Below are 26,846 nucleotides of genomic sequence, written 5' to 3'. Positions count from 1 at the left end.
GATAATAATTCCAGATGTGAACGCTGTATCTTTTAAACAGAAGACAGAATGAGTGGAGAACATTCAGACTGGCAGCTGCTTGTTTAAATAACTTTATCTTCTAATGAAAGTCCATGACATAATACACTTAAAATATAAACAGTAGTGAAAACTCAACTCTGGCAGTCTTTAAAATAAACGACTGTACATTCAACAGACTCAGAAGAGTAAGAGAGGATGTAAGCAGGAAAAATCACGATAAGGACGTCCAACGTAAAACGGCATTAATCTGTTCAGTCCGTCATAAACGAGAGGGTCACTGCTGCGTTGCCCCAGTTGAGGCCACACAGAGAGTCGTCTCAGGACGGCTCCTTCCGTCTCCTCCAGACTCGTCTCAGTCCGTGACGAGTCCGAGGGCTTAACTTGCCGACTTGATCGTAAGAATGGGAAGAGGGCGGCGACCTCGTTGCCACGGACGACAACGTCGGGCCTTACAGGTTTCCATTTTCCATTGACCAAGTTAGGCAGAAGCAGGAAGAATGACAGAACCACAAACGCCAAAGTACAGGAGGAAACCGCGGATGGAAACCCTGGATGCTCAAATAGCCAAACAGTCGGGAGAGTTTCAAAGGAGACAGAGGACTGGGCCAAGCATATTTAATATGTTAACACGTTTAATATGTTATTACATATAATAATCACTTCAGTAAACCCTCTTGCACCATTCCTGAACTTGGCGCTGTTCAGACATGTATGTTAATGTTTAGTTCCTGTGTATGGTCTTCCTGCAAAGTGCCTAGGTTATTATTATGAAATGCATAATAATATAAATTATATTATTATTATTATTATTATTATTATTATTATTAATAATAAGTCCCATAGTAAATGTCCAGAGTTGATAGTGTAGTGGTTTGCCCAAGCAGTGTGTTGTGGATGGATAATACGGGCTCCTCATTCCTCTGTGTGAAGAACCAGTGGTCTTTGCACTTTTCTCTGTGGAGAAGAAACACAATTACAGCAGAAAATTAGAGAATCTGCCAAACTTTTAAAAGTAGAGGCACACGTGCCAACCTGGAGACCTCACTGATGTGTAATGGTTTAGAAAGATTATAAAGATTATAGCAGTAGATGATTGGCCCACTGTCTGTGGGTTCTGCAGCATACATCTTGGATCAATCTGGAAGTGTGTGCAGGAGAAGATGGATTGAATCGTGAGATTGGAAACTGGTAGCCGATGGAGATAAGAGCCTGCAGATCCCACAGAGAACTGCTTTCACCATGCAGATGCTGGTGGTGCACTCTGGATGTAAAGGATCTACTTATTTTATGGAGTTAACAATTCCATTTCAGGAGCAGTTGGATGTGGCATCAGAAAGGAACAAAGTGAGATATGCTGACTTGGTGTGTGGCGAGAGAGAACACGGGAGAACATGGGAGAACATGGGAGAGCATGGGAGAGCATGGGAGAACATGAGAGAACATGAGAGAACATGAGAGAACATGGGAGAGCATAGGAGAACATGGGAGAGCATGGGAGAGCATGGGAGAACTTGAGAGAACATGAGAGAACATGGGAGAGCATGGGAGAGCATGGGAGAACATGAGAGAACATGAGAGAACATGGAAGAACATGGGAGAGCATGGGAGAACATGGAAGAACATGGGAGAGCATGGGAGAACATGGAAGAACATGGAAGAACATGGGAGAGCATGGAAGAACATGGAAGAACATGAGAGAACATGAGAGAACATGGGAGAACATGGGAGAACATGGGAGAACATGGGAGAACATGGGAGAACATGGAAGAACATGGGAGAGCATGGGAGAACACGGGAGAACATGAGAGAACATGAGAGAACATGGGAGAACATGGGAGAACATGGGAGAACATGGGAGAACATGGGTGGTAGGTACATCTCCAGCCAGTGGAGGTACTGGGGGTCTCCAGCTATGTTCGACACATCCTTGCTTGTGGATTCTGGTCAGAGAGGCCACATCTAAAGAGGTTCTGGATGTGTTTGGTTTAAACACGAGTTTTGATGGCAGTAGGTTCTAGGACACCAGGCCACACTGTTGAGGCTGGAGGTGGTAGGGGCTTAATTCAGCGAAACACTCAAGCACTTGAGAGGTTGTGGTTTCTACTATGAAGCGAGTTGGCTGAGCCTTATGTGAATCTAATGGATTAATGCAGGATATTTCACATTCTGTGTATAATTACATTAACAGTACAATGCCAATGATTACAAAATCCAGGACTGGAAATCACATTTGAGGTCCAAAGTCAAAGATCTCTATTTTAATGTGCTTAATTTGTATTAACCACATTGTACTCAAGACATTATGTTAGACATGACGAAATTAATAAAAAAGATTTTTTTTATTGTGTCGAGTGAAAGTCTTAATTTTATAATGAATGAACAATGAATTTGCATGATGCCCGCTGGAGTGAATAATCAGAATTAGGGCAAACTTAAAGTTGCCAAATTGCCAGTTGTGATTTTCACCCCAATCGGAATTTGTCCTCCACATTTACCCATCTGTGCAGTGAGAACACACACACACACACACACACACACACACACACACACACACACACACACACACACACACACACACACACACACACACACACACACACACACACACACACACACACACACACACACACTAGTGATTACTAGGGGGCTGTGTGTACACACATGCCCAGAGCACTTCCTGGGGAGCAGTTGGGGTTAAGTGCCTTGCTCAAGGGCACTTCAGTCATGGCCTAGGGCCTGGGAATCAAACCCACAACACAGTTTGTAATTAATGAACTATGAATGCGCACAATGTCTACTGGAGTGAATAATCAGAACACAAGCAAGCCAAGTCCAGCGTCTTTGGGAAAACTTCACCAGACGTCTCATTGACAGGACAGTTCTTCCCCCAACCGAGAGGTGTTTTTCATGCACATAGCGCGCACATCCCAGCTGCCACATATCTCATTACCAACCCCCCACGACCCTATTCAAACCCACAAGAGGAGATGATCGATGGCTTCTCAAATAACAACGCTAGCATTCTCCCCCCCCTTGTTTCTTTCATTTCCTTCGCACGACCGATTAGCCGGTCCACCGGCATCTTTGCCTGCTACCTGGCGACGCTGTAACGTGGCGCACCCCCACCCTCGAGGCTCAGCTGTGCTCCACGTCCATGTTCGGACCGACTCCACCCGCGTCATCTGCGTGAACACAAAGCACGTTGACGTTAACGGTTTGGACTCGACGGCCTTCTCCATCGCCAGCGTGTTAGCGCGTCTCACCGTGCAGGAGTGCGTGGGTGGAGGTGTGCCGTAGGGTCTGCTCCACCCGCTCCCTCCGCTCACACTCGAACCGCAGCGCCTCCTGCAGCCTGCGTTTGGCCTTCTTCTCCTTCCTGAGGCGTTTTAGGATGGAGGCTGAGGGCGGAGACGCAGAGCAGAGAGGCGCTAGTGCCTGAACCGTTTCCATATTCCTGACAGAAATGTTAGCTTCATTCCTCGTGTGATTGTTTTTGTCTTTCATGTATGTACACACACACACACACACACACACACCACACACACACACACACACACAAGCAAACACACCTTGTCAGTGTAACTCAATGATAAAGTGATATAGTCTCTCTCTTCTCCCTCTCTCCACACACACACACACACACACACACACACACACACACACACACACACAGACACAGACACAGACACAGACACAGACACACACACACACACACACACACACACACACACACACACACACACACACACACACACACACACACCTCGCTGGTGTAGTTCGGTGGTGAGTTGTTTCTCCAGAGTCTCTCTCTTCTCCCTCTCTCGGTAGAGGTCCATCTTAAGTTCTCTCCTCTCCTGCTCAAGCTGCTTTTCCTGCGCACGAGCATTTTCCAAGGCCACCTTCAACAGACCCTGGATCAAACACACACACACACACACACACACACACACACACACACACACACACACACACACACACTCAGTCATCTTTAATAAGCGTGTTCTTACATGTGTCTGTCTGGCTGGCGGTCACCCTACCTGGACATTTGTAAGCACTGTCTCCACAGAAGAGTCGTCGGAGTACAGAAAGGTGGCGGGGAATCCATGGGTGACAGCCAGAGATGGATGTAGTGACAGTCCCTCTCCACCGTCCACAACTGAGGACACACAGAAGGACGGAGGGTTTCGATGTTTTAGCAGGCCAGGGGGTTAAACGCGTGTTCTAACCAACATTCCAGAGAGCTGGCACCTCGATCTGATCTGCCATTTTCGTGCATATAATATATAGATTAACTACAAGCCTAATTTATTATACTTTATACTTATCTCTCGTTCATTTAAAAACTGCCACCATTTTGTCATATGACAAAGTATTAAAGTAACCCAACAAAGTACCATAAAATATCACATCTCAACAATAACATACCAGTTTCAGCACATTAAAGATGAACAATAATTCAATTTCCTATATTGTTACATAAGGGGTATAAGGGAGAAATATGAAGCTAGACAACCAAATGTCTGACTACGTCTTATATGGAGATTGTACGTCTTTGTATATGCTTACGTAAACCTTACAATGTACTTCATTCATCTCACTCCATTTGACTTTCTCTCTGTCCCGTCTCTAGGGACGTCCGTTCTCATGGATCTGCTTTAACTGCCTGAACTCTCTCAACTGCTTGATAACCACCAAGGGACCATCTCCAAAGTTCACTGTAAAATTTTGTGAAATGCAGTTTTCGAAAACAAGTCAAGTGACAGCATCCGTCGGAATCGTGAGCGGTGGTGTAATCTAGATTCTGTAATCTACTTCCTGTAATCTGGTTGTAATTCTAATGTGAAAACTTTGGATATATGTTGTTCAGTCAAGGACACCATATTCTTCACATGATGAATCAGTCTTAATCAGAGGGGTAACACTCAATTCTTGGCAGCTAGATTAATGAATGGTTCAGATGTGGGTTCAGATGTTTTCACTGGCATACAGTAGTTCAGAGTGTCTGATTCTACAGGAAATGTACTGACTGAGAAAACTGGAAGAAACTAGGCTTTCCTCATTATTTCTCCGGTGTCCATAAGTTTGGGCAGGAGTGTTTTTTTTTTTTAATCTAGCCAAGTTACTTTTCAGTCAGATCAGACTGATATCAAATACTGTTCTCCTCATTAGCATGAGCAATACCTTTATCTTTCTATGGCCATGAGATTTAAAACCAGGCTTCGTGTACAAGAGGTAATCTTAAATCTTCTCTTAATGAACCATAATGACATAGAACTACTAACATTAACTAATCCAGGGGCTTTGTGTCAGACAATGTTGTGAAGAAACAGAGCAAAATTGATTTATACCGTCTTTGCAACAGTCGTGGCAGAACACATGTGTAAATACTTAACATGAGCAACAGAACATGAAAAAAAAAACACAAAACAGGTAAACAAATACAACTAGGACACAAACAAATGCAACAGATGGAACACAGAAGCACACAACACAGAGATATCGAACAACGACCAACAAACACGACCAGAAAACACGACGAGAAAACACTGGGTTTATGTACACTAACGTACAAGACAACAAGGAACACCTGAGCCTAATCAGAGAAAGAACAAACATAAGACAGGGGTGGAAACAAGAAGTTAAAGCAGAACAAAAGGACACATGGAAGCCGTCAGGGGAACTGCACTGACACGGGGGCGTAAACACCACACCACTCTCCCCAGTATAACCACCAAGCCTAGAGAGGGCACAAAATCGTTCAAAATGCCTAATCTACTTTAATCAGCTGTTGAGAAGCTGTCAGTATGACTGTGTGTACCTGTGTCCCTAAGAAATCATCTGTCAGTATGACTGTGTACCTGTGTCTCTAAGAAATCATCTGTCAGTATGACTGCGTGTACCTGTGTCCATAGGAAATCGTCTGGGTCCTGATTCTTGCTCCCCTCTGATCTCATCATGGGCATCCAGTACTATGAAAAAAAGACCAGTAAAAGAGAGTATGTGTATGCATGCACGTGTGTGTGTATATATATATATGTGTGTATATGTGTGTGTGTGTGTGTGTATGTGTGTGTGTGTGTGTGTGTATGTGTGTGTGTGTGACGGCAGTCTTACGTGCTCCGTGCGGGGAGCATCTACTCATGCGGTCTGGGCTGGTGGTGGGTGGGTGTGTGTGTGTGATGGTAGTCTCACGTGCTCCGTGCGGGGAGCATCTGCTCATGCGGTCTGGGCTGGTGGTGGGTGTGTTGCCCCTCTGTCTGGGCGAGCGCTCAGTCACCCCCCCATGCAGGTCCACGCAGGCTGCCAGGGACGGTGTGTCCATGAAGCGCTCCTGCTGGGGAGAGAAACGTGACGGCGGTTCAGGGCTGTCAGGGTCTGGGCCTGGAAGAGGCTCACACCCTTCACAGACCTGGAGGTCCGGCCCCGTAACAGTGATGACTCCGCCGGGCACTGAAAAACGTGTAATGGAACAACAACAACACACCGAAATGAAGAGATTGCCATCCCTTACTTTGTATATATGGTGGGGAATGCTTTTATTGTTTAGAATGAATTAGCATTAACCCCCTAAGATAGAGGGCTGGAGCTGGTTGTGGACTCTTTTCTCCATCCTCGTCTTCCTTCTCACTGAGACTTCTCACTGTGCAAACCAAACTCGGATGTTCGTGGATCACAGAGTCCTTTGATAAAGCACTAATATTGCTTTGAATCTAAATAGCACACAGTTATGTGTGAACACCATTAAGGCAGGGAGATACCAGGTAGAGAGAAATGAAGCTTCAGCTTATGTCTGCGTGTATGTACTGTTACGTAATAAAGGATGAGTGCCATACCTTGATAACAGATATGGGCCTGATACCGGAGCTCTGCAGGGTTGTAGCGTTGACCATGTTGGTCAGAGTATTCAAGTGGTTCATCTGGTTCATCACCAGGGTTACAGAAGTCCGAGGGAGGGTAACAGGAAGCACAGGGTGTGGCATCATCCGGAACGATAGATCAGATCCTGTGAGCCAGAGAGAAACGGGAGAATTTAGGCTGCTTCAGTCCCATTATAAATATATCACTACCATCATCATCATCACGAATTAATCATCAGAAATAGAACTGATATAATGGCACAATACCACAAAATACCTGAAAAAACATAGGATAGTATAGGTCAGGGGTACTCAAATAGAAATATAGAAATGATGGCGGGCCACTGTAACGTATTGAACAGGCAGAGAGGGATCCAAATGCGGAAGAACACCGCTTTTATTGAAATGAAACACTGGTACAAACACAGGCAGGTGTATCACAAGCACTATGACTAGTAACAACTGCGTTGTCTTGGCGTGGTCAGTACGGTCCAGGGTCATACCGGGGGAGCCGAAGTCAGGAGGTACAGAGGGACTAGGCAGGAGACAAAGTCGGGGACGTAAGCGAGGGTCAGAACACAGGAAAGCAGACAGGTAATAGAAAGGCTTGGTACGCGGCATGAGTCGGCAATACTTCGCAACTAGGAAGTGGAATGTGGGCGTTTAAGTAGAGATACAGGGGGTGTGGTGATGAGCGTCAGGTGAGGCTGGTTAGGTGGAGATCAGGTGGCATTCCTTACAGTACCCCCCCTCAAAGGAGCGGCACCCGACGCTCTACGACGAGCCGGGGGTCTACCGCGGCGCCTGGGAGCGGGAAAGTTGGGGTGCGTTGCGTGGAAATCCGCGATCATGGTAGGGCAGAGGACATCCCTCGCCGGAATCCAGGCCCGCTCCTCGGGACCATATCCTTCCCAGTCCACGAGGTACTGGAGTCCGTTCCTTCGGCGCCGAGACTCCAGAAGCTCTCGGACGATGTATGCCGGTCGACCGTCGATTTCCAGGGGATCCGGAGGGCTAGTGGGCACAGGGGGAGTGGTGAACGGACTATAGTAAACTGGCTTAAGGAGAGAGACATGGAAGACAGGATTGACACGATAATGAGCAGGCATAAGGAGCTTATACGAGACAGCGTTGACTCTGCTGAGTATCTTGAATGGCCCGATGTACCGTGGGCTAAGCTTTTTACTACGCTGTTTCAAATGCAGGTTTTGTGTCGATAGCCATACCCTCTGTCCCGGATGATAGATTAGGGCTGGAAGACGACGGCGATCCGCGTTGAGCCGGCGTGTGTGTAGGGCGCGGCGTAAATGGACATGTGCCATCTCCCAGGTGCGGGCACTGCGCTTGAGCCACTCATCCAGGGCCGGGACGTCAGCAGGTGTCTTGTCCCACGGGAAGAATGCAGGTTGATAACCATAGACACATTGGAAGGGTGTGAGTTTAGTTGCGGAGTGTATGATGGAGTTGCGGGCATATTCTGCCTATGGGAGGTATTTGTGCCAGTCATGTTGGGAGGCACAATACTGACGGAGAAACCTCCCTAATTCTTGGTTGTATCGTTCTACCTCTCCGTTAGATTGGGGGTGGTAACCCGAAGTCAGACTAACAGTTATGCCTAGAAGCTTGCAGAACTGCCTCCAGACCCGAGATGTGAATTGTGCTCCTCGGTCTGAGACGATATCTTCAGGTAAGCCGTATATGCGAAAGACATAATTAAACAGATCCAGCACGGATTCCATAGCAGTAGGTAGTTTGGGGCGAGGAATCAAGCGGCACATTTTAGAGAATCGGTCTACGATAACCATAACAACTGTGTTACCTCCAGAAGTGGGTAGATCCGTGACAAAATCCACAGCGAGGTGAGTCCAGGGCCGGAGAGGAACAGGTAGAGGAAGGAGTTTTCCTGCTGGGAGAGTACGGGGAGTGCGGGATTGGGCGCAGACCGAGCACGCTAACACGTAATCCCTGATGTCATCTTCCCAGGACGGCCACCAATAACGTTGTGAGATGAGGTGTCGTGTACGTGTAATACCTGGGTGACCCGTGTCTGCCGTGTCGTGAGCGAGTTGGAGGACACGCCCCCTAAGGGGTACGGGGACGTACTGTTTACCCTCGGGGCATTCCACGGGACCTGGATCGGTACGCAGGGCTTCATCCAACTCCTCCTGAATCTCCCACCTGATGACAGCAAGGAAACAGGAATCCTGCAGAATATACTCGGGTTCCTTAACAACAGTGTCCTTTTCATACAGTCGAGAAAGGGCATCCGCTTTGACGTTCTTTGATCCGGGTCAGTAAGTTACAGTGAAGCGAAACCGAGAGAAGAATAACGCCCATCTGGCTTGCCGCGGGTTCAGTCGCTTGGCAGATTTCAGATATTCTAAATTCTTGTGGTCTGTATAGACTAAGAAGGGGTGTGTCGCTCCCTCCAACCAATGACGCCACTGTTTGAGGGCGAGTTTAATGGCTAGGAGCTCTCGGTCACCGACGTCGTAATTCATCTCGGCGGCTGACAGTTTCTTTGAGTAATAGGCACAGGGATATAACTTCGGCGGGTTTCCCTGACGCTGCGAGAGAACAGCGCCTACTCCCACCTCCGAGGCGTCGACCTCCACGATGAACTGGAGCAGGGGGTCAGGGAGATGCAGTACAGGAGCCGACGTGAAAGCCCGTTTAAGGAGTGAAAACGCTCTGTCTTCCTCGGCAGTCCAGATAAACTCCCGTGACTTTCCCCCTTTAAGGAGATTGGTAAGAGGAGCTGCCAACTCACCAAAGCCGCGGATGAAACGGCAACAGAAGTTGGCGAAACCCAGGAATCGCAGCAGTTCTTTAGTAGAACGGGGGGTTGGCCAGTCCGTGACTGCCTTGACTTTATCTGTATCCATGGAGACCTGACCAGGAGAGAGCGTACATCCGAGGAAGGTCACTGTGGAACGATGAAACTCACATTTCTCAGCCTTTACATACAGGTGGTGTTCCCGCAGGCGCTGCAACACTGCTGAGACGTGTCGGACATGTTCAGAGACAGACGGGGAATAAATTAGGATATCGTCAATATAGAGAAACACGAAATCATCAATCATATCACGGAAGATGTCATCCATAAATGCCTGGAACACGGAGGGACTATTCGTCAGTCCATATGGCATTACGAGGTACTCATAGTGCCCCCTGGCGGTGATAAAGGCGGTTTTCCACTCATCGCCCTCTCGGATTCGAATCAAGTTGTACGCACTCCGTAGATCCAACTTCGTAAAGAGGTTCGCCCCCATCAGACGTTCTTGTGAGGCGGTGATAAAGGGAAGAGGGTAAGCGTACTTCGATGTGACTGCGTTAAGGGCACGGTAATCAATACAAGGACGTAATCCCCCTCCTTTCTTTTCGATGAAGAAGAAGCCAGCTGCGACAGGAGAAGTGGATGGTCGGATAAATCCCTTCTGTAAGGCTTCGGTGACGTAGGACTCCATCGCCTGATCCTCGGGACGTGAGAGAGGGTAAGGTTTCGTCCTACGAGGTAAGGGGGCTCCTGGGAGGAGGTCGATTGCGCAATCACATGGCCGATGGGGAGGCAGACGACAGGCACTGTCCTTGTCGAACACGTCAGCGAATCCACGATACTGTACGGGGATGACATCAGACAGGGGTGTATCAGGACTTTCTACTGAGGAGGACCGGAGTGGTAAGTGAATACAATTTTCGAGACAGCGGGTTTTCCACCGTACTAGCTCTCGTCTCTTCCAGGAGATTTCCGGGTCGTGAGCCGATAGCCAGGGAAAGCCTAGTATGAGAGGATCCCGGGGCGTGGATATCAAGAAAAACTCCCGCATCTCGCTGTGGAACAGGCCCACTCGTAGCTCTACGGGGCAGGTACGAAGTGAAATTACACCCTCACCCAAAGGCTGTCCGTTTAGCGAGTTAATTTTCAGGGGAGGATCCATAGGTACGGTGGGAAGGTGGAGGTGATAGGCTAGGTCCCGGTCTATGAAATCGCCAGCCGCTCCTGAATCCGCTAAAGCCGACAGGTTCGTGTCTATGCCCCCCCCCCAAGATACTAGTACTGGTAGGTTAACTTGGTTCTTCCTCTGGGTAACCAGTAAGGGTTGGTAGGTGAGTGGGGACCTGCCTAGCCGCATGGACTCATCAGATTCATGGGGGTTCTGTTCACATACGCGGGGAGATGGTGCACAGGACATGGGAATGGGAGTGTCCTCTATTTCGGAACGGTAGGGCCCCAACAATTTGTCTACTCGTATCGCTGCCTGAACGAACTCAGCTAAAGAGAATGCTTCTCCCCGACAGGCGAGTTCGACCTGCACGTCGGTCCTCAGACCCCGACGAAACACGGTCCTCAAGGCTGAGTCGCTCCAACCGCTCCCTGCTGCCAGTGTGCGGAACTCCCTAGCATAATCTGCTGTGCTCCGTTGTCCTTGCTGGATGTCGTAGAGTCGGTCTCCGATGTCGCGACCGTCAGCAGGGTGATCGAAGACTGCTCGGAGCAGCGCTGTGAACTGGTTCTCCGACTGGAGGGCTGGGTCTTTGGTGTCCCACAAAGCGGTGCCCCAAGCACCTGCTGTACCAGTGAGAAACGAGAGAATGAAGTGGACCCTTGGCAACTCTGCTTGGAATCGAGCGTGGTGGTACGTGAAGTATATTGAACACTGCATGAGGAAGTTACGGCATCGGTCGGGAGACCCGTCGTAACGTTCGGGTACGGCTACGGGGACGCTCACGGGTGTGGGGGTTGTCGTTGTGACGAGACGAACGGCTTCCTGGAGTGCTGCCACTTGGAGTCCTTGATCTCGAATTATTCCCACGAGTTGTTGGACCGTCTCGGTGAGTGTCTTTAGTGTATCTTCTGCTGGATCCATGGTTGGGCGAAGTATTTCTGTAACGTATTGAACAGGCAGAGAGGGATCCAAATGCGGAAGAACACCGCTTTTATTGAAATGAAACGCTGGTACAAACACAGGCAGGTGTATCACGAGCACTATGACTAGTAACAACTGCGTTGTCTTGGCGTGGTCAGGACGGTCCAGGGTCATACCGGGGGAGCCGAAGTCAGGAGGTACAGAGGGACTAGGCAGGAGACAAAGTCGGGGACGTAAGCGAGGGTCGGAACACAGGAAAGCAGACAGGTAATAGAAAGGCTTGGTACGCGGCATGAGTCGGCAATACTTCGCGACTAGGAAGTGGAATGTGGGCGTTTAAGTAGAGATACAGGGGGTGTGGTGATGAGCGTCAGGTGAGGCTGGTTAGGTGGAGATCAGGTGGCATTCCTTACAGCCACATTTTATTTTTTCAATCACTGAAGGGGCCGGTTACGGGGGTGGCGAACGCATTTGGGCGTCTGCTACGTGTTTGTTGTTGCCATAAAGGCAATCCCCGGCAACGTCTTGAGATGAGATCGCGGTGCCCGATTTCAAAATAAGAGCGGATAGCGCGATAGAAAAAAAAGATTCCTAAAAAAAAACACTTTTCAAAACTGCTCGCGGGCCGCTATTTGAGTATGGGGGTATAGGTGGTAAGTCCTCCTCTGTCGACTTTGCAGTCAATGTGGAACTTAATAGGAAGCTTGATGAAATTGAACAAATTCCAATGTGATGCATTCTAAGGTTTTCTGCTAATTCAAATTGTAATTCTAATTCTAAAGTTCAAATTCTAAAAGTTACAGTTACTAATTAATTCCAAAAGTGTTCTAAACCAACGTAAATACAGTTGGAGACGGAATCCGTATTCTAGCAATACTGTACTCGAATCAACAAATTTTGAAAGTATGTACTAGCTTCTCAGAATTACATCATGTCTTATGAATGCCCAACATCAAGTGTTACACCAAGAACATTATGAAAATAAAAGCAACATTTTAAAACAATGATGATGGTGTAGAGAAAACGTAACATAGTCCTCTATACCACGATGAATGTTATATAAAAATCATGATGTTATTGGAGTCGTACACACATTACACACAGATGTCTTCTTTACTTTTAATATGGGTGCTGCAGTTCCTTATGATTTATTTAATTTGAAGATCCAAAGAACTTGTTCTTATTGCTTTTTTATTAATATTTATTTATCTGTCCATTTATTAATTACTTGGCAAAGGACTTGGGATTTGCAGCTGAACAGAGATGAATTTTCCAGATGTATTAGTCTCCTAATATAGACACACACACACACACACACACACACACACACACACACACACAAAACACGGAACCTTTTGACAGCAGTAACAGGGAGCTCAAAGGTTAGTACAACATCACAAAAGATTAAAAATAAGAGGAGAAAGAAACAGAACCATATTTGATAGCATCCACGTGCAGATTCCACAAAGCAGACTCTGCCTTCTCTTACGCTGTTTGTTTGTTCTCTTACGCTTCTCTTACGCTGTTTGTTTGTTCTGCAGCATCTGTTATCTTCTGCTTGCAGAAAAAAACGATGCATTTTGAATTGCGTAACGTTGTAAATACTCTCATACTAACTACAACATTAGTTATTAATATGGATGCTGCACCCACACAGTACATTTGTGCATGATGACAGTACTACACCTTCAAAAAACACAGTGCATGTTGCTATGCCAATGCTATAACTGAAGAAAAAAATTAACAAAGCATTAGAAAAATAATACAATTCTTACAATTGAAAGAACTGTAATTGTAAAATGTCTTTACTTCAAATCTCATACTGCACACTTTTGCAAATGAACACATGAAAGTTCATATACATTAAGTTCATATACATTAAGTTCATATCCATTAAGTTCATATACATTAATATTGATAGCAAGAGATCCTGAGTACAGTGATCAAAGAAAGGAAGAAGTTGTCCAGTGTAAAGTACAGGACTACTGTTTTAAATGTTTTAGCTTTAGAGCAACTTAACAAGAGTAGCAACATAAACAAACCAGTGATCAGTCCCACATGGCATGACCCTGCCCTTACACTCACTGTACCAAATGCTTATCCAAGTGTCTAATGAGATTTACTTACCTTTGATCAAATTTGTCCTTTGATGACTTTGATGATATTTACAATTTAATTGTTTAAATCAGCTTTAAACATGATGGCTGGTTAGTTGATTGCAATACATTATTTTATCATCAAATCAAATCAAGTCAAAAATATTATTTTGCTGCTTTTACCAACATAAAGCGCTTGTGAGGGGACTGGATCCCTAATCAGAGACAGTGGTATGGACAAACTCCCTGCTGGGATTGAGGAAGAAAAGGACCAAGAGGGACTCCATCCTCTTCGGACAGTCCAGATAATAAACAGTCCACACTGTATTGCATCTTGTATAGTCCACACAGTACAGGTGCTGAAGTCTCAACTACGCCGGTGGGGGTGTAGAGAGGGCAAGCCGCTTTTGTGTGATAAACATGATAAATGTGGCATTAGAGCGGTCAAATTAAAGCGTAAATATCGATTAATTACAGAAAAAATAGCACACTGACTCAACTCTGATGAATTACTTCTTTAGTACCCGGGGTATCTTTAACAGTTCCGGTCACTATAACGTGATGGAGGCAAATAAAACTGCACTTGCCCCCCTTAATGCCACATTCACCTTTTAACACCTGGATGGAAGCACGAACCCAGAGGTCCAAGCCAGCACAGTGTCATATGCGACAGATACCAGCCAACGTCGTCGAGCTACATGGATCAGGCCTTCAAACGCAGACTACACAAGCCTACCAGTGACGATCTTACAAACTCAACTGCAAAATGGATATCTATGGGCTGTAGTCCAGTTTCAATGGTGGAGGACATAGGGCTAGTCGAGGTTTCACAGAGAGCATTTTCTGACGCTTAGTTTAGAAGCAGCACAATTGTGTCTAAAATTCAGCAACTTTACGTGTAAAAGAAAATAAAGTAGACGTGGTGGGAGCTAAATATATTGCAAAGTTATGCATATGTATATACAGTGATGTAATTAATATATATTATTTATATATAAATTCTATCACCCTTTGCCTTTAAAACAGTATCAATTCTTCTTGGTACTTGCACAAAGTCTGGGGTTTCAAGATGTGCTGCACAAGCTCTTCTGATGAAGAACAAAGAAACCGGCAATGCGGCCAGCCAAGAAAACGTAGTGCAGCAGGTGTAAGACACATCATGCTTACTTCTCTTCAAACTCAGAAGATCAGGAAGATCAGCTCAGAACCCAGTGGGACCAAGGTACACCATTCTACTGTTCAGAGGAGTCTGGACAGACATGATCTTTGTGGAAGAACTGAAGACAAAAAGCCTTGTTTTCAATGTGGAAACAAATGACTGATGTACAAAAACGTAGAAACCAGGGTGCAGAAAAATGGAAACAGGTGTTCTGGGGTGATTAGTCAAAGGTTTTGGCAGCAAAAGAAGGCGGTATATTCCCAGAAGGCCTGGAGAGTGGTACAAAAATGAGTGTCTGCAGGCAATAGTAAAGCATGGTGAAGGTTTCTTGCTAATTTGGGGCTGCATATCAGTAAATGGAGATGGGGGTTTGGTCAGGATTAATGGTGTCCGCAGTGCTTAGATATACAAACAGACACTTATCCATCTCGCTATTGTGGGGGCACCTGACTGGTTCCAAATTTATTGTGCACCAGGACAATGACCCAAAACACACAGCCAATGTCATTGAGAACTATCTTCAGCATAAAAAAATCACAGAGCCCTGCTCAACATCATCGAGTCTGTCTGGGATGAAGAGAAAAACTTCTATGAGAGTTCTTTCAAAAACTGCACAAATACAGCTCGAGGAACTGATGCGGTTTTGAAGGGTGATCACAACAAATACTGATATAATTTAGATTTCTCTTTTGTTCATTGCTTTGAATTTTGTTCATTGACAAAAACTATTAACACTTCTATTTTTGAAACCGTTCTTACTTTAGAGATCTGCCCAAAACTTCTGCACAAACCAGTATTTTTTTTTTTTCTTTGAGCTTCTCAGTTTCATTGTTGTCATAATATCAACTGGCAATGCAGCCAGATATGTCAATAACAGCAGCATCAACATTGCTTGCTTCTGTAAATGACACTGTGGTGGCCCAAAAGTTGTTCAGCAAACTGATCAGCAAGGCTTCTCTTGGTTGCTCTGATTGCACCTCTTGCAAGTAACACAGTATGACACTGTAGCCTGAAACCAACCTAAATGTACCACATGTACATTTATTAACAGTCTCTAACATAATCAGCCCTAAAGGATCAACGGTCATCACCAAATCCTCATCATGCTACATCATGCTATTACTGCAGTGATATTACAGGTGCAAATCAAGGAGTTGGTAGCAAGTGTTTGTTCTATCAAAGAAAGATTTGAAGAAAGTGTGAAGAGTCTTAAACATATGTTCGCAGAAAAAACGTAATGCAGAAACTGAGATGTTATTTCTGTCGGACAGGAACAAGCAGACACAACATGACCTCCAGAAGCATTCTCCTGGAGAACTTCAGGGGGAAGATAAATATCGCCACATTGAGGATTAGCTACAATAAGATGAAGGTCCCAAAACATTCAACTTCTCTGGAAACCTTGTGCACATTACAATTCTGAATATCTGTTGAATATCTCAGTGGTTAACGTTCTCAGCTGGTAACCAGAAGGTTGACGGTTCAAGTCCTCCATGCCATGAATGTATATGGAGGTGTGTGTATTTATACCCCAGACAGTGTGTAACACCATTTTGGCATGTGGCACGTACCTGTTTTGGGGCTCTGCTCCTGTGAGTCACATTCGACCCCACCGTCATGTTTATTGTTGTGTAAGTTCATAGTGATCTTCATCCTCTTCATCCTCAATGCCTCAGCCATCGCTGCTGCTGTAAGGCCTACATATACACACATATGGGTTAAACGCACACTGTGGAGCACACAGAGGGACATGACAATATAGAAATGTATACGCCTAAATCTGCAAACGCTATGGTACACCGACATCCACCTAGAGTGGAATTGCTATTTAAAAGACGAGGAATTCTCCATTTGCTTATCTGACACTGACACATCCCTCTTCCATACAGCGAGCTGACTATTGACACATCTCAGTGACCAAACGAGACACAGACAAGAACTGTTTTATGTTAAACATGGCGTAACGTTTTTCCAAGTGACAAGAAACTCGTTTGTGATTAGATGTTTATGCATCATCAGGAAGCTATTTGCCATAGACCCTTTAACATTAGAAAACCTTATACAAAATACAACTGAGGTACACTTACATGTGCAGTTACATGTTCTACTGTATCCATTTAACTGCATTTTGTACTGTACTAAACTGGTTTTTAACTGAAATTCTGCAGTTGTTTGGGGGAAAAAACAGCAGAGGGTTAAAATCATGCAGTGAACACCACTGGCAACTCACAAAGAAAAGAGTTAATGGTGCCACAGTTGCACACTAGCAGAGTGCATTGCACTCCAAACTCACCAACACAGGTCAACACTTCATACTTAAGAAAACAAGGTGGCACGTTTGGTGGTTGCAGACATTCTTTCTGCCCTTATTTCAGATACAGAAACGGAACATGAACCGCTCTTTGGTCCCTTTACGTCTTGGTGTTGTCCAGCCAGTATGTGCGTTTCTGAATAACGCTTCCCAGGCCCTGCATCCTGGGTCACTCCACCCAGATGAAATCATCTGCTTTGGGATCCATTGTGGGCTCAAACCAGGCCGTGTTGATATATGCCCTCTGTGTCACAGGGGACTCGGGAAGGCGTAACAGTAGCATGAAGCACATGGACAGGTGAAGTGAATAACATCTCCACACACACACACACACACACACAGAATGTAAAATCTACTCCACTCATTTGTAAATGCTGTTCTTGTGAAATGGGAGCAAGCACAGCTCAGCCATGAAGCAGTAAGACCACAAAAATCAGACGGTAGCTAAAGCACAAAATAGGGGTGACCTGCAATAGTCGCTGATTCGACTATAGTCGACTATACCCCCTAGTCGACTATGAACGTCATAGTCGAATGTACCATTCTAACTGCATGGGGGTGCAACTGCAAGGATGCTGCTAAGAATTAGTTGTTACATGAAATTTACGTCTTTGTTTACATTATATATAGCCTTTTGTCAAATAAAATCATCCTAATTTCTGTTAATAAATATTTTTAAATGATGTGTGAGCATTAACAATAGGCATCTTCCTTACTACACATTAATAAATCACACCCTGCAGTTGCACAATCCAAACGAGCGGAGCTGAACACGCTACAGGATAGTCAGTATCTGCCAAGATTATAATGGCTACTATAATGAATCAAACAAAGTGCAAGCTATGTCATCAACATCTTTCATTTCGCATGACAACTACCATGGCATACCATTTAAAACGCGTAAGGCGGAAAAAAAAAAAACAGTTCAGCTGTTTGTCGTTTCGGTCGTGTCGTCTCGACTTGTCGCGGTGCGTCTCGGCAAGTAGGCATATAAACATTTTTTGTTGTTGTTTGCTTTTTAAACCCCGTTACTTGAACTTTTACTTAACATTTTCTTGCTGTTGTGTGGCAATTTTTAAATTTTTTTATATTTTCAGGCAGGCATATTTTGCACAGTGCCTGTCTGATAGTTCGATATGTGCACTGCGCACTGACAGTTAATGTTCTCTAACGTTTCATTAATAAATAAATAAATAAATAAATAAAAGCTGAATAAAGCCAAACTACCATGTTTATTCATTTATCTGAGTGTTTTTTTTTACTTTGAAGTGGAAAAAAGTCCTGAATGAGAACGGGATCCCGTTTAAGGTGCTCTAGATAAAAAAAAAACCCAGATTTGACTATTAGTCGACTAAAGGGAAAATCCGACGAATCAGATTCGACTATGAAAATCCTTAGTTGCATACACCTCTAGCACAAAATGTGTGAAAGTTGTTTTCAATCTCCATTGTTGCATCACTCACGGCAGTGTTCCAAACTGCCTCTGGAAGCCACGTGAGCACGAGGGCTGTGGGTTGAGAGCATTATGGGATGGGCTTCTTTAGGCAAGTCCAAGATCACCATATGCCAATCAACAAGGGCTGGTGTTAACAGCAATGTAATGTATTAGATAGGGGAAAGTGGTATCAGTCTGGGGACAGCCCTTTGTGTTGGAGCAAGTGACATCCGTGATCTGAGGGATGAATTAGGGGCAAATGAAACTCTAGTGGCCTGAACTACACTCTGACCTCAACCCCACTGAGCACTTTTAGAATGAACTGGAACATCAACTGTCATCTTTTTTATTTTTATTTTTTACCTAAGTTCAGCGCCTGACCCCACAAATGCTCTTTTTACAAAATCTCATGGAAAGCCTTGCCAGAAGACTGCAGGCTGCTATACTGTGGGGGGAGGGGAACTCTGTATTTATGTCAGTGGTTTTGAAATGGCCAACAATCTCATTTTGGTGTGAGTGTCGCTGTCAAGAACTGCTCAGGACCCAGCAGGACACAGCAGGACACAGCAATACAGTCCCACTCTGGGTTTTAACATTTGTACAAACAGGCCCCTTAGATGGCCGAGCTGAAGACAAGCTAATTAATTACAACTGGGCAATAATCATGCACAGACACATATACGTTCCTTTTATCACACATTACAAATTCACCAAACTGTGCTGACAGCCTAATTGATTTTCTTTGTTGTTCTTCAAACTTTGCTTGTTGGTGCAAATGTGTGTGTGTGTGTGTGTGTGTGTGTGTGTGTGTGTGTGTGCGCCCGTTATTGCATACAGTCTTATTATTATCACACACCCCCACGAACCATCTGTCAGTCAATACCTTCACACTCCGATAGCACAGGCACACTTAGGCAAACCCAGAGCTCTGCCCTTGGTTGCCTTGGATACCATCACAGTGGTATTGATTAGTGACAGGAGCTCAATGATGGACCCGAAGAGCCTCTCCTTCTCCATCTCTGAGGAATAGCTCGCTGAAAGTTCAGCGGCATCTACCTGCTGACTGATTAGTTTTGACAAGGTCACCTTCCCCCCATCACCCGATGCCAATGTATTCATCCAGGAAAGAAAAGTGCACATGATAGCATCTACATGGTGGAGATGAAGAGCTGAAAGATGAGCTCTCATTGACTCTTAGCCCCTTTGGACACAATGATGCCATCACCATATAAACCCTCCATGAGATAAGCAAGGGCATTAGCTCTTTTAAACACATTTTGACACATAATGCAGATATTGTGGACCAAATTCCTATTTCCTGTGTGTTTCATTTGAGAAGTGGTACTGGAGACTTTGCCATTGGCCAGGTTTGTTCGGAGGATGGTATTCACTCACCCTCCACCACTCACACACCCACACACGCAGATACGAACACGTGTGTCTATGCACTACACAAAACTAGACTCCCCCAGAAAGCATCCGCTTTCATTCCTACTTGTTCTTCTTCAAGTGTTGCCAACCTAACTGCAGTCACCCCACCGCCGCTGGTTACCGCACTCTGTGAGCTGGTTACCGCACTCTGTGAGCTGGTTACCGCACTCTGTGAGCTGGTTACCGCACGTTTCGCCAAGCTCTACCGCCCACACCATCAAAGTGTTTCTCTGATTTGGCTAAAATAAATGCAGGCTAGGCCCGCCCTGAGATGACCCCAAGCCCCGCCCATGAAGCCTGCTGGGAAGGGGGATCACAACACACAACACATCTCATTGTTTAAAATGCAGAATCAATTCAAACTGAAATGATTTCAGTAACAGAATGATAGTTTAAACTTAAATTTACAGTAGACAAGCAAACCCCTGACAGGTAAGCTTGGAGTTAGGCAGAGACTCATCTGTATTCCGGGGTGAATGTTATGTAATGTTTTTTTATTAAATGGACCTGTACATAATATTAAACAATAGGGGGTGTAGTTATATTGAGTATCATATTCATTATCATCATCATCATCAGTAGCAGCAGCAACGTTTTTCTTACCACCAGTTTAACATTCATCAGGGATCATCTTATCATGGTACAACATATGGGAATGGCTGGAATATTCTGTGCAACAAGATGCTGCATTCTGTTATCTATGCCAAGACAAAAATCATTTGGTTATTAAACAGTCACAGTTGGCAAGCGGTATTTATAGTTGCCAGTCTGTCTTGGATTTGTTTGATTTTTATTTATTTATTTGTTGATTTTTACAAATAGTCAGTGCGGCTTAATTCTGTTCTATTACTAAAATAATGTCATTTAAAATGCCAATCACAGCATTTAGATCGTTATTAAAGGGCCACCAACGTGTGCACCCATGCCGCTCAGCAGGGTGGACAACCCATCTGACAATGCAGTTACCACACTCACGTTACCACACACCCCTCTTCACACACACACACACACACACACACACGGCCACTGTTCAGTGTGCACTGGATTATGAGACGTCAGCTAGGAAACTTCACTTATGGGCTGGACTGGTACGGTGACGTGCCAAATGTCAGGATTCATCATGAGGGCTGTTGTTATGTGGGACGGACGTGTTTAACGTTGAATATGAGACGGAAGAGCAAAGAATAGGAGAGAACAGAATGACCACACTGGGCAGTGGTTTGGAAACACTGCCTAAAGATGGATGTTCAATAAAGTGTAACATAATGCTACATACAGAGTGACATCGGAATGCCATAGACAGTTGACAATTGTTGATAATTAGGTGTGCCTTTCCCATGCACGGTTTCCTCCTAACGCTTAGTATAATAGAGCTTATTATAAAGCGTAATCAGTCATGCTGAGTGCAGCTGGGAGAAGATCTCAGGTCTGCGTGTGACACCCTCCTTATCGAGTGCTTTGCGGTGGTATTGTGAACGGCCCTGCGGTGTGCGCTGTACTGAAGAAGACAGACGCTGGCATGAGGAAATAAGATCATCAGGAGGCTCTGGGACAATGCATCTTCTACCATCTGTCTCTGGGCTCAGCTATCTGGCCTGGGGAACCATGATTGTATCACAACAACTGTACTGAGCTGGAATATTTCAGCCCAAGCCAAGCCGTACCCGACAGCGGAGATGTCCCTAAGTGTCTTTCACACACTCAAATAGATATCGAGTGTGCCATTGAGGACTCGAAGAGCCAAAACAAAGAAGTCGGAAACGCTGATGTCAGCGCAGGCCTGTTGATATCGGCCCAGGGGATTTGAACTAAATACACTAATTGTGCTTAAAAAAAGCAATGTGTGTGTGTTTGTGTGTGTGCAAAAACGGACTAAATCCCTTTTACATAATTAAAGGGTGAAAGGCACACAGAACCATGGATACATTAGGCGTGAGTGGAATTACCTGTTGGTGACAGCAGGCCCGGCTGGAGAAGAGTCTGGCCTCCGTACTGCAAAAGGCGGGAGCCGTCCTGCATGTTTGTCCTGTAGGAGCGTTTCGGAGGCCGGCCTGGGCGGGAACTGTGACAGGGGGCAAACGTAGATGTTCACGATGGCACTGCAAACAACTCAGCCTTTTCAAAACAACAGTGTGAACACCTCAAGACTGACTAAATGCTGCCTTACATGTTATAAACCCAGGACTGTGTCTCCTGCGAACACAATACACTAAGAGCATTAACAAAACGTTTAGAAGAAAAGGTTCAAACCTGTCTTGAGCTTGAAGGGGTGCGAGTAGACCAAAACTTGGAAAAAATGTTTCTAAGGTATACTATGGAAATTTAGATACAACACAATGGCTTCAATCACTCCACATATGAAAGCAGATGATACGAACATAACGAGTAAACACTCCCTGTCCCGTAGCCTCTTCTCAGAGGTCAGGAGATAGTTAAGTGGACTGAGGAACTTGAGACCACGTGAACACACTGAATAAGACACAAATCACGTAAAAATGAGACTTGCGACAATGCAACTAATTACCTGAGTGTTCACCTGATGCAGAGAGCAAATGTTTCCCCCTCTTCACGCGAGAGCTTAGAATATTTTTAAATAAGGAAAGCAAGAGTGTTTCGAAACACTTTCACGTGGCTTCCGTCCACATCGTCGACGTGTTGTCAGTGCTTTACGGTGCAGTCGCACTTTACTGCAGCTGGTCTCCTGCACGTCTCTCCACACACAAGCGCCGTCTCTGCCTACGTCTCTGCATTAGCTGCTAAAATAGCAACATACGCACCACCAACCTCTCTCTCTCTCCGCAGGTCTAATCTTTACCTTTATGTCCTTCTCGAAATATCGTCAGCAGTCACTTAAGTTCGTGTTTTGTAAAATGCCCGCATACTGTTTTTTTGCGAAAATTGGTCTGCGCCCCGTTTGACAAACTCATCGCATTATTAATATAATCTTAAGTGAGAGTAATCATTATAATATCATACTTGCTCCACCTCTTAAAGATTATCTGTGCTGTATGATCTTTGGGGAAACCCAGCTCTCTATTCTTATGAGAGGTACAGATGATTTATGAGCAGTAACTGGGTCTGAAGCAGGGTGTCCGGTAACGTGAAGGCAGTCTCGTTGAGATGCGCAGGTACGCACTGGTAACGGTGACGGACCACCGCCTGCTCTCCCTGCTGTCCCCACAAGAAACCAGGGGGCTGCATGTGCTCCCTCCCGCATGACAACACGTTTTAGGCCTCCCTTCCTCTCCGTGTCCTCCTTCAGAAATAAATAAACCCAGAGGACACAGTGGCAATCCAATAAACAAGCAGAAGCAGAGGCGACGAAAGTGCTGCGTCTGCACAGTCGGGGATGACACCTGCGAACTGAGCAACACCGGCAGAATGCGTAAACAGAAGTGCCTACGGCACACTTACAAGAATTAAAGAAACCGCTCACTTCCAACCACGTAACGTGTGACTGTTCAGAGAGGAAGGCTGGGACAGATGCCCATGTCGAAACCCTTTCAGAAATATGTAATTTTTCTCGACTATTTTTCCCATCAAAGATCAAATAATTAAGTTGCTTTCGCGAAGACATAGACAAAAATATTAAACATTTTGGTATAACTGTTTGTCATGTTTGCAAAGGCAGAAATAAAGTCATTCTTGCTTCAGTCACATGCACTGTTAGTTTTCATGTCTTACTATTACACTAAAACGACTACATCTAGGTAGGCTATATAGTGTATCATTTATAACCCATTAAAAAGTTAATTGTAACGTACCTGATAAAAGAGCCCGTACACATGGTTTCTAGCCAGATTAATCGTGATAAGGATAACTTCTATTTCCTTTGATTTCAGAAGACCGTCTGTTCAACGGGAACCATTGTGGACACGTGGACGATGAGAGTCTTAATTCTTAGCAGAATGATCCACTCGTTCGTAGGTTAGACCTGAGCTGCTATGTGTAGGTTAGACCAGACCTGAGCTGCTATGTGTAGGTTAGACCAGACCTGAGCTGCTATGTGTAGGTTAGACCTGAGCTGCTATGTGTAGACCTGAGCTGCTGTCTTTATTATGGACGTGTCTCGCGCAATGTATGAATTTGTGATCGGGAAACATGAAGCACGCGAGTCTTTTATTTATAATTGAGTATTTAAATTGACGCATGTTAAAAGTTTTACAATTGTCTTGTGCACGTATATTGTATTTAGTGCAACAATTGAGCCACTGCGATGAAAATACTAACCTTGCGGAGGTGCAGTCGTTATATAGTGCCTCGAAATCCCTCCGAGAGATAAGTTTGCAGCGGTTCACCCCGGGCTGGATAGCCCCAATTCCGCGCAGGATGCGCACCTGCTCAACGGTGCACACCACCGGGCATATATCCAAACGCTTCAGCTTAGTGTACACAGTGTGCAAGCCACCGACCAAGTGTTTCAGAAAGAGGTCGAACACCTGCGGAAGGCAGATCAACTCCTGCCCATCCATACTAAAAGAAGCAACTTTTAATCCGTGGACTTCCACCATTTTGCATTCGTTTGCATTCGTCTTGCCATTTGAAGAGTTGGTCTTGCCCCCAGACAGTCGCGGAGAAACAGACGGACAAAAGTAGAAAGAGTCTGTCCCAAACAGTTTCCCGAAATGCGCGGAGGGCGGCGAGACGATCGACGGAGACGCGGGTACGTCCATGGTCGTCATTAGGCCTACACTAAGTTCTTCAGGAACCTTTTATGATGCTCCACCTGTCCCATTTGTGTCTGTATTCATCTCGCGATCTCCAAGAGCAATATGAGACGTGGAGATCTTTCGTTTCTATGCTTAAGGTGCGTTCACGGTCTCTCCCCCGCCCATCTACATCACTACAGCGTGCCTTAATGCTGTCTGCGAGTTGCTGCTCTACGCTGCGCATTTAATCTCATAAGTGCCATAAAGAGCGTATAAAAAATATTATATAAGGGGCCATACCTGCGCGACAATCGCTTTATATATCCCTAAATTGCCTTTTAGAAAGAAAGACGTCAAGTCGGTACAAAGACGTTCTCACGGTAAATAATATCTGTTTTCACGCCATTTTTAAATATTTAAAATCATCGTGATACAATTCAATTTATGTTTCATAACTATAGACCGTCACATTCTACTAACAACATTGCCAGCAGTTGTCGGTTTTTTTATGACTATCTGGCAGTAACAAAAACCTCCGATGTGTCATACAGGAACCAACAAGTATAAAGTATATTAAAGAAAATCTAAACGTTTAACCATTTCTTTTGTATATATTGAGCAACATGTATAATTCTATGTAGGCTACTCTATTTATAAGGCACATCTGCTCCATAGCTGTATCTAAACGATGCGAATTCCTTTCGGTCAGCTCTATGTACTCAAAAGTTATTTGACTGATGGGAACGTGCCGTCTTCTTCTTTGCACACACTTACCATAATCCTAATGTCCTCTTTTATAAAGGATCTGTTTGAAAAGGGCAGGTGATGTCTAATGAAACGTGTGTGTGTGTGTGTGTGTGTGTGTGTGTGTGTGATCAGTTTATGGTGTACTTCTGTTTGCTTAAACAGTGTTTACAAGTGTGCATATTTATGTATAATATAAATTTATATTAAGAGTCTTACTAAAGCCATTCCATTGATATAAACCAGGATACGCATAAAACAGGCCACTCAACAGTTGACACAGCTTGCACATGGCACAGCTCAATAGTACAATCACCCGACATCAAAGTACAATAGTGGTGAAAGAAGTAAGATTACAACTTATATATGACACTATAGGTACAGCTGCTAGAGTAAATAATCAGTCAGGGCTTATTTATACAGGTTCGGCCACAAAACGGGCTTCACTCAGTAAGGCTTCATTTCAAAGGAAAATACTAACTGGAAAAATACTCTCTTTTGTTCTAGTGAAAAAAGAAGTCATCACACGGCCTGTAAACGACGCTGTGCATTTAAACTGCCATGAATTAAAGACGAGGCCCTCCGTCTTCTGAACAGACTGATATCTTTTTATTGCCGTGGTTTGTTAAAGAAGAGCATGCCGGATGTCATAGCAGGCGTACTATTTCTTTGTGTGATTCATAGTTCGGCCTTCGAATGTACAGTAGAATATAAATTATTTTTCTTTGCCTTAAAGTCAGATGTCTCTGTGTGAAATGACCCAGTGGGTTTTGGCCAACAGTACAGTGCAAGAGCGAAAAGACTCTCCATTTGTGTCCTAGTTACAAACCAGGTGACTTGGTGTAAGAGACATCATGCTGTAAAGACCGCCGCTGTGGTCCGTCTCCCTCGAGCAAGACCTTCAGCACGAGCAGCATTACTCAACGCAGTCTTTTCCCCTTTCCTTGTTTAAGCAATGAAACACATATAGAGAGAATAGAAAATCTGCAACTGTGGTCCCAGAGGGTTACAAGTCCGTACAGTATAGAGGAAGGAGAAAGACAGGAGGGTGGGGTGTCGGAAGGATGGGGATGATTTTAAGGACAGCGTGACCTAAATTCACATTTGCCTATGAAATGTAATTATAAAAAGACATATTGGATAACAAGACAAGGGTCTAATCCACAATAATCCAATTTATACTGCTTAACTAGATCACTCATTTCTCCCTGACGTGCTATGTGTCTGAGAAGCAGGCACTGTGTTACCGAGAGGTGTGATATACTATGAGTACTT

General features: G+C 44.9%; 1 protein-coding gene across 3 annotated transcripts; it reads right to left on the bottom strand.

Moving 5' to 3' along the window:
* Positions 1-9: 9 nt before the first annotated feature.
* dachb (dachshund b) lies at positions 10-25,044 on the bottom strand. 3 transcript variants are annotated; one of them, XM_076982657.1, is made up of 11 exons: positions 24,409-25,044; positions 22,125-22,240; positions 16,573-16,698; positions 6,855-7,024; positions 6,136-6,355; positions 5,922-5,990; positions 4,059-4,177; positions 3,785-3,932; positions 3,285-3,419; positions 3,117-3,203; positions 10-975 (listed from the first exon to the last, which is right to left on the bottom strand). In XM_076982657.1, the coding sequence occupies exons 1-10, from the start codon at positions 24,858-24,860 to the stop codon at positions 3,157-3,159; spliced, it is 1,602 nt and encodes a 533-aa protein (XP_076838772.1). In that variant the 5' UTR covers positions 24,861-25,044; the 3' UTR covers positions 10-975; positions 3,117-3,156. The 3 variants fall into 3 exon arrangements, with proteins under 3 accessions (XP_076838772.1, XP_076838774.1, XP_076838773.1); XM_076982659.1 differs by having other exon boundaries at positions 6,214-6,355; XM_076982658.1 differs by having other exon boundaries at positions 6,136-6,352.
* Between the last annotated feature and the right edge of the window lie 1,802 nt (positions 25,045-26,846).

The sequence above is a fragment of the Brachyhypopomus gauderio genome, chromosome 20 (assembly GCF_052324685.1).
Source record: "Brachyhypopomus gauderio isolate BG-103 chromosome 20, BGAUD_0.2, whole genome shotgun sequence".
Taxonomy (NCBI): Eukaryota; Metazoa; Chordata; class Actinopteri; order Gymnotiformes; family Hypopomidae; genus Brachyhypopomus; species Brachyhypopomus gauderio.
The sequence above is the reverse complement of the archived record's forward strand: the minus strand, read 5'-3'. Positions and strand labels throughout refer to the sequence as shown.

Bases quoted from the DNA above. Each gene is read 5' to 3' on its own strand.
- dachb (XM_076982657.1), bottom strand. From the start codon at position 24,860: ATGACGACCATGGACGTACCCGCGTCTCCGTCGATCGTCTCGCCGCCC. The intron at 22,241-24,408 runs GTTAGTATTTTC...CCCCTGTCACAG, and splicing joins AACGACTGCACCTCCGCAAG to TTCCCGCCCAGGCCGGCCTC. The intron at 3,204-3,284 runs GTGAGACGCGCT...GTGTTCACGCAG, and splicing joins CACCCACGCACTCCTGCACG to ATGACGCGGGTGGAGTCGGT.